The 9113-nt window shown below is 40.3% G+C and overlaps 1 protein-coding gene across 1 annotated transcript in view; it reads right to left on the bottom strand.

Annotated features, from left to right (window-relative positions):
- Nucleotides 1–388: 388 nt before the first annotated feature.
- The window catches only part of LOC124552476 (ubiquitin-conjugating enzyme E2 Z-like), a 28906-nt gene continuing 20181 nt past the window's right edge, over nucleotides 389–9113 (bottom strand). The window contains exons 3-5 of the mRNA XM_047126757.1: nucleotides 7988–8099; nucleotides 3167–3376; nucleotides 389–2960 (exon numbers count right to left, since the gene is read on the bottom strand). Of these exons, the coding sequence (XP_046982713.1) occupies nucleotides 2580–2960; nucleotides 3167–3376; nucleotides 7988–8099 (703 nt within the window). The 3' untranslated portion in view covers nucleotides 389–2579. The remainder of the gene's footprint in view (nucleotides 2961–3166; nucleotides 3377–7987; nucleotides 8100–9113) is intronic.

Below are 9113 nucleotides of genomic sequence, written 5' to 3'. Positions count from 1 at the left end.
TCAGGAAGGCACGAACCCACTGGTTTACACAGGTATAACAACACAGCTTTGCCAGATCGCTCGCAGTGCTGTCAGTCTCATTACTTTTCTAACACGTCCCGTAAATAAACTAAAAACAAGGATGTCGCTGTGCGGCTCTAACAGTTCCCTCATCAGAGCGGAGAGCAGGACACACTGGCGAATTAGAGAGGAAGGACAGGTCCACAGGATGTGAACGGCTCCACCCATAATGAGGATAATAGTACACAAAGATGAAGGAGCAAGTGCCTTTCCCTCAATCTTCATCTCCCCTCGTCCTCAATACAGGTAGATTTCTTTTGTCCTTGGGTCTCGGTGACATGCCCTTTCTTTTAACATTAGCAATTTCTAAGCATTAATAAAACTAACATTTCACTATACAAGAAACTTTATTGCTATTATGGAAGGGAACTTACATTTGTCCCCACCAAGTGTGATATTCAATTTTTTGCATAAAAAAGTCTCATCCAAAATGTAAATTACACATCTGGACAGAATACTTCAGGTGGAACATTTAATGGCAGAATTAAGTAACAGCTCAAGTTGTACAGTCCAATAACAGCACACACCATTTAGTTTGCCACATTATTAAATGAACTATGCAAATGGAGCCATTACTTGAATCTTTCACAATGGTGTAATGTCCTAAGTAGGACACAGAAATCACAGATAATACCATCAATCATTACTGGAGCTTCCCACATTCTATCGACATTTGAAGCTAAACACTGAATAACATGCAAGCAGTCGCAATTATAAGACCATCCATTTGTGGAAAAAAAAAAAAAAAAAAAAAATCTTGTTAACTGTGAAATTTTGTATGCATCTGACTGGTAAAGAACCCTCACTCAACACCAGTACTGCTCTTCCCAAAAATCACCATATGCAACTGCCAATATACTGCTGTGATGATGCAGTGCCCTAAAATGGAAATTTACTTAAATTACACGACACGTCAGACAGGTCCAAATACGACCTTAGCAAACAAATTTTATACACAAAGATTGCATTAGCAGTAAAAATCTATTTTAGCAACGAACACCATCAGGCATTAAATAGCCACGGCATATGAGCAATGTCCGAGTTTTTGTTCTCAGTTCAGTAAATAAAATACGTGAATCACAAAAACTGATCTAAATTACAAACAAATTATTTATGGAAACAGTCTTTTCTAAAAGCTACAAAGGAATCAATTTTATGACTCAACATGACATTATTATTCTGAAAAAGATACTGACATATTTTATCGTACATCTATCAAAAACACACTACCTGGTGGAAATTTTTGTTGATAGTTTGAAGTTCAAAATTTTAAGCAAGCCTGTCTTTAGTTAAGAAGAATTGAGCCCATGTTTAAATACCCTGAATATATATTTTAGGATGTTTGCACCATCATATCACACTTATTCAAATACTAGACAAAGATACACTTTTTACATCCACTACGTCAAACTTTGTACCAAATTTCATTTTGTATCTAGCCTCACTGCTCCTCAGAATTCAAAGCCAAGATCTACATACGTGTGGTAACATTTCCAAACTAAATAGGAAAATGTTGTAGCATTAATTGTGCCAGTCTATATTTACATCATTAAGTAAATAGAACTTGAAGAGTAATACCTGATCACTCAACTACATTACCTGAGGATGACGGCAAAGCTACAACTATATTTCCTCACAATGTAAATATTTAATCAAAAACTTTTCATTTTCCACACTTTCAGTTCAACACATTGGTCTCCTTGACCAGTAAAAATTGTGCAGTTAAGTGCTTGCATGAGAGTCAAAACTGCTCCATGAAATAGATGAGGACAGAAGTTGACATTTTCATTCAATGAACAGTAAAGGAGGGTGAAAGTCAAATGGAAATGCTAGTAAATTGTTGAATAAAAAATAAAATCATATCTTAGGCAATAGTAATTGGCCACTAAAATATAGCCTGATAAGCTGTTTTTTGATAAACATCCCCTGCTTACAACTAGTTTATTGACCCACTAAGTGGAATGACACGAGAGGGGAGGGGAGGGGAGGGGAGGAATAGTGCACCAACACTCAGCTGGTTAGCCACATTAAGGCATTAAAAAACCTGGCAAGAGTTTAGTGTAAAATGTTAACCATTTAACAGAAATGTCATCAACTAATACATCAAACAGACTGAAATCACATTATTCACATTGAATTGCAAACAGATGAAGCATTAGACACATTCAGGAAATTTGGTGCACATAGAGAAAATAAAGTATCTACCAATTTTAACTTGTATATAACAAAAAATACACAATGTCAAATGCATATCTAATATTAAAATCACTGAAAAGACATTCTCTTGGGAAGGGTTGGGCCCTCAGACAAGTTAAGTGTGTCAGTTTTAATATAATTTTCTTTATAACAGTATGATTTATATGTTATCTTTTTATGAAATTTAATATACAATAGACATTCAACATACACACCGATCACAAATTTACACTAAGTTCATGAAAGTCTCCACCAGTGGTTACAACACTGAGGTTTCACAGCCGGCAAATGGCAACACCCGATTCACCCGTCCCACCCGCACATCAGCTCTCACTGTTCTTGACACCGACTGCCGATGCCTCATCTCCAGACATCACCAGCTCCGAAGATGTATTGGGTTCGCCAGCTCCGTCGTTTCCCTTCGCGTTCTCTTCCGCCCCGACAGAAGTCTCACTGGAAGTGTCGTCCGACGTCGACGACGGAGAAGGAGGAGAAGACAGGAGAAAATCATCATCGCTGAGGTTTCCGGGAGTGGTGGCCGTCTCGCTGCCAGCGGAGCAAGCTGTTCGTGCTGTCGAGAACAGTGTAGGGATGGAGCTCGAGCTAGTAGAGGCATACTTTTCAGACAATTTTGTGTGTAGGGCCTTGATGCGTGCCAGTATAATTTGGTACTGAAAAATGCCTCGCTCTTCACCAAAAGGATCCTAAAAACAAAAAAGTAAATTAAAGAAATACGTAATAAGAAATATGTACATTTAAATTTTAGAAAACACTAAACAGAATGGGGAGACTAGGCGGGAAAGGGACAATGTGGGCGGGAAAGGGACTTTCTATTTTGTTCTTTCTATACGGTGCCTAAATCTCTGTCACAGACACTCTTTACTGTGACAATACACAGCGTCTGGCTTACCTGCATGTAGTGACCATTAAGATGCATTTTACGTCGAATAGACTGCTCGTAATAGTCGTAAAACTCCAAGAATGTTTTCTCCATAACCTCCATTAGTGTTTCTGGAATGGCAAGCATAGTCTCATTTTCCAGCATTCCACAGACGGCAACCCTCAGGGTCTCGTGATGTATTATGTCATTATACCGACTAGCATCACCGGAGCATCGTTCCTACAAGCAAGCAAGTATTTACCATTTAAAAATCAACATAAGGAACCTGGCAACTGCTAACACTATTTTTATTATGTTTACTGAGAGTTGGAACTTCATAGAAGAGTTGAAACTGCTGTTCACACACACACACACACACACACACACACACACACACACACACACACACACACACACACGAGAATACAGTGAGATAGGTTTCCTCTGCAACAAGAAGGAAATTGTCTCTGTATACACTTTATTCAGTGTGAGTGTGTGTGTGTGTGTGTGTGTGTGTGTGTGTGTGTGTGTGTGTGTAAAAACTGAATTTTTCTGAATACAAGAATTAAAATAACAAGTAACTCCACTCATTCTATCAATCTGCTAAATAAGATCAAGCATGCCTCTATGAGAGTACAGACATCAATAGCAATTATTATGTGTCTACTCTTGCCCATCTCTCTGCTTTTTCCTACATGCAGATAGAATTCTAAGTTGTGAGTATCAGAAATGAAACTACCTGAAAAAGTAGTTTTTTAATTGAAAATTACATAATTATATCGGCCTCATAATGAAAAATTTTGAAGCACTTTGGAAAAATAAGTCCTATGAAACATTCTTGCCGCTTTCACAGATCTTGCCTGGAATCTGGTTTGCACAATCCTTACACCTACTCCGAGGTCATTTTGATATTTCTATAGCTGGAATCAATTTAGGAAAACATCTTCCACTGAGTCTGTATCCAAGTGAATTATTTTGAGTGGAAGTTTATTCAACCAGACCTTCTGTGTTCAAAGCCACTGCCAATTCAGTAACAAATTCCACAAGCTTTCCGCTAGTAGGCCATATAAAAATACAGATTTACAATCATCATGAAAATGTACAGGGGGAAAAAAGAAAGAAAAAGCTTTCTTCCATGACATTTTCTCTCTCTAAAGGTAGCAGTCCATTCACTGGTCGCTGTAGTCTACACAAATCTTGTTTTTATTACACTGAAGAGGCAAAGAAATGTACACGTGCCTAATATTCTGTAGGGCTCCCACGAGCACACAGAAGCACTGTAACACGACGTGGCACGGACTCAACCAATGTCTGAAGTAGTGCTGGAGGCAAATGACACCATGAATCCTGCAGGGCTGTCCATAGCTCTCTAAGAGTACAAGGGGGTGAAGATCTCTTCTGAACACCATGTTGCAAGGCATCCCACATACGCACAATAATGTTCATGTCTGGTGGAGGTGTATAAACTCAGAAGAGATTTTCTGGAGCCACTCTGTAGCAATTCTGGACATGTGGGGTGTCGCATTGTCCTGCTGGAATTGTCCAAGTATGTCAGAATGCACAATGGACACAAATGGATGCAGGTGATCAGTCAGGATGCTTACGCACGTGTAAACTGTCAGAGTCATATCTAGACGTACTAGGGGTCCCATATCACTTCAACTGCACACACCCCACCCCATTACAGAGCCTCCACCAGTTTGAACAGTCCCCTGCTGACATGCAGGGCTCCACGGATTCATGAGGTTGTCTCCATACAGGTACACATCCATCCACTCAATACAATTTGAAACGAGATTCGTCCGACAAGGCAACATGTTCCGCCGTCAAAAGAAACATATTCCTAGGGCTTTCCGTTTCACAAACAGCAAGTGGACTTAATGAGAAAAGAGGCTCCATCTTCTGGGAATAAATCATCACATTACACAATCACAAGTAATACGGTAATGGAAAGTCCTTGGTGGAATGCAAATAATTTGAAGAGGAACAGTACAAATAACTGACAATTTGTTAGGGTTACAAACACAACTGGAAAATTTGTTAGCTTTTGGATGACTCCTTTTCAGGAGCTAGACAAAACACACACACACACACACACACACACACACACACACACACACACACACACACACACAAGAGAGAGAGAGAGAGAGAGAGAGAGAGAGAGAGAGACAGAGAGAGAGAGAGAGAGAGATGCACACACCTGTACAGCTACCCAGTGCCACCAAACTGTATTGTGCCAGTACAATGACTAACCTGAAAGCTAGGGAAGTTCTTTGTCTTATTTATGTGCCTACAGATGAGCCATCGCCTCAGCTCTGCAGTGAGCAATCGCAACAATGCTATGCAACAACTTCGTGTTTCCCTCCTTTCGTCCCCACTTTGAGCTGTCTAGTGATCTTACTTAACTGATACCGAGTCACGCTAAAGGGTGAATAAAGAACTCTGGGCGTGAAGAAGTCGGCACAGATAAGTTATGTCATTTCAGATATTAAAAACTATTCTCTATTCACTGCTTATCAACCACCCATATACAAACTGACAGAAAAAAATCACAGCACCAAAAAATAATGAAGAGTAAGAAAATTTTGGGAATACATTTATCTAGGTAACATCTTGAAGTGATTACAATTACAAGATCACAGGTCAACATAAGCCTAAGATAAGCAGTTGCAAATGCGACATGCCACTACATTAATGACCGCTGTAACTGTCAAATGCAATCATCCACAGGTCCAGCGTACAGGTGCCGGATTTCAGTTTGTCAGACAGTGTTCCAAGCCTGTTGCACTCGGTCAGTCGATACGGGGAAGGTTAATGCTGACCGGGGATGACAGTGAAGTCTTCGTCCGACAGTGTCCCGTATGTGCTCCACTGGAGACAGATCTGGCAATCTAAGATCGAGGCAAACGGTCGACACACAGTAGAGCGTGCTGGGTCACAACAGTAGTATAAGGGTGAGCATTATCCTGGCACTTAACCCCCCTGGAATGTTGTTCACAAATGACAGCACGAAAGGTCAAATCGGCAGACCGGTGTACGAGTCTGCAGTCAGGGAGCATGGGACACCCATGAGAGTACTCCTGCTGTCATACCAAATTGCACCCTAGACCTTAATTCCTGGTTTAGGTCTCGTGTGTCTAGCATGCAGACAGGTCGGTTGGAAGTCTTCAACTGGTCTCTTTCGAACAGACACGCAGACATCACTGGCACCGAAGCAGAACCGGGTTTCATCAGAAAATGTGACATATCTCCTCCGTGCCCTCCGACGAGCTCTCGTTCGACACCGCTCGAGTTGCAGACGATAGTGGTTCGGGGTCAGTGGTCTCCACACTGTGGGGTTCTGGCTCGAAGCTGTCTTTGAAGTAACTGACTTTCAACAGCCTGTCGTGTCACTGTGGAGCCAAATGCTGCCGTGTAGCCGTCTGAAGCCTGTCTTCTCGGTGCGACACCTTTCGCGACAGCTGCAAAAGCAATCATGTAGAGCGGCTCCATTCCCGCCATATTTTTCTGCAATATCACAGAAGGAACATCCAGCTGCTTGTGGCCCTACTACACGATCTTGTTCAAACTTAAATAATGTGAACTCACCACGCTCAACCTCAATAGTAACTTACTCGTAACAGTTATGACATGTATTTAAAGCAAACCTGATTTGCATCCTCTTACGGAACTGGAGCAAAATTGGAATAGACGTTATCTTCCAGATGTAGACACACGGCTACCAACTTTAGTTTATGATGCACAGCTCCTTTTTGTGTCTATTTTCTCTCCCCCTCCCCCATTAGTGTATATATGACTCTTGTTCCCTCCAAGTAAGTCCCTTTTTTCCATGCTAATGTTAGTGATGGTAACAGCCAAATGAAAACAATCAATTCAGTCCATTTTACCTTTAATTATTGGTTGGGCTGTTTATTCATTCTTCTGAGTGAAACCAGCCTTTGAGTGCAGCTGAATGAGAAACAGTCCACAGAGTTCGGCACATTCTGTTCAAGCAGAAGCATTTGATCATTTTACCGTTCTTAAATAATCGTTGTCGATTGCACTCGAGTTATCGTTCGTTGTCACTATTATTGCCGTACCGATATTTGCCTATTGTTGAGTGTCAATAAGTAGCTTTTAGTTCAGTTTGTGATCTGTGTTTATGAATAAGAACTCACTCAAGAGTGAACTCCGTGTCTGGTTCAAAAAGCTGAAATACTAAGTGGCGTGATCCTCAAAACAAATTCTGTATGATGTAACATATCGGAAAACATGATTGATATTCTGAAATTATATTAAACAAATTCAAAGAACATTAAAGAAGACAAATATTTCTCACAAAAAATATCCCAACAATTGACAGTTTATGCTTAAAAATCAAGCAATTAAATCACTAAACAACAACAAAAATTATCAAATAATTGAGAATCCTGGCTGGAATAAATATTCTCATTTGAAAAATATATTTGTTATTCAGCACACATTGAATTAAGATATGTTACTGGTCTCTAGAAGAGCTGACGACCCTACTCATGGTTAACTGATAACCAAGAAGGCTAGACAGGTATGTAAATGAAATCACTCAAACCCAGAGGTTGTGTGAATACATTCATAAAACTGAGATGGCCATAGAATCTAGCTTCTTTCGACTGGACAAAAAAAGAGAGAACTATAAACTGGCCAATCAGCTGTTAAAACACATTTGTCGTCTCATCACTAGCTAATGTGCCCATCAATACAGGAAGATTTCTATCACACACAAGAAATAAATTAGGATTTGTAGCAGCTCCTGCTAAATCAGTCTAAGGTAAAGGTAGAACACATTGAATTAACAGTAGGTCTCCTACATATTGTAAGTCAGACACATACCCGCTCAAATCCTGGTTCATTGTGGTACGGCTTCTCATTGAGTAGGCTCTGAATCGATATCAAGACGGATGCCAAACTCTGGGCTGGACTCCAGCAGGGGCCAGTCCATGTCCTGGAAATAAAGTGAGAGTCACAACATTTGTTTATTCTGTTTTTCCAGCATGCCGAGGCTGGAACAGATCCGCAACTCTTTTTGTGATTACGATAACCATCGTGTAAACCATATTATGTTGTACAGAAAGAACATTTATTTACTGGTTTCAGACTGCTGGTCTGTTATTAAAACAGCCATAAATGTCACTCTTGCATTACACCAGTCATACAAGTGGAAAATTCGTCACAGTAGTAGACGACGCAGCCTCCACGTGTACTCATCACCAGCTTTCGAAGCGAAAACTTGACAATTTTCGACTAGCTTGACTGGTGTAACCCGAGGCATACATTTGTGATTGATTTGATAATGAGCTTGCAGTGCAAAACTGGTTATCAATAAATAAATATTCTTCCTGTGTGACTTAAAACAGTTTTCATAACAGTTATTGTAATTAGTTCATTTGATCACTCATTTTCTATAGAACCCATCAAGAAAGAGAATCTTCAGAGACGTGGAGCATGTCGAGGTACAAATTAACAATGAACTGTGACCATACAGATTAATGCTATTCACACTTCTGGATCTAAATTTAATTAATTAAATTAGAAGGAAATCTGCTACTTTGCACTGCCTATAATGAAGGGCTGTCTCAATCTCACAATCGATGATGCAAGACTCTTCTTGTTAGCCATGTGAGAAGCTTGAGCTTGATTGTGAAACTAACAGCTGAGTGGAGACCAGACAATGTGAGTCCCCCTCTAAACTGAGCAGATTCATCCAGCTTACAGCTACATCAGTCTGCACTACTCTGAGTACAGCTTCATACACAAGGTGAGCTAGTTCTTGGAGCCAGTAATTCAATCTTAACTAAACAAATTCTTGACTGAATCCAATAACGGAAATCACGTCGCAGAGAAGAGGGCATTGTTGAAGTGCAACTGCACCTGGAGAAATGTCCACAGTCCAAACCTGCCGCGGTCTGTAGGAAAAATCGAGACACCGAGGAGTTAATGACATCAGTTGCAAATGGGC

The sequence above is a fragment of the Schistocerca americana genome, chromosome 10 (genome assembly GCF_021461395.2).
Source record: "Schistocerca americana isolate TAMUIC-IGC-003095 chromosome 10, iqSchAmer2.1, whole genome shotgun sequence".
NCBI lineage: Eukaryota > Metazoa > Arthropoda > Insecta > Orthoptera > Acrididae > Schistocerca > Schistocerca americana.
The sequence above is the reverse complement of the archived record's forward strand: the minus strand, read 5'-3'. Positions and strand labels throughout refer to the sequence as shown.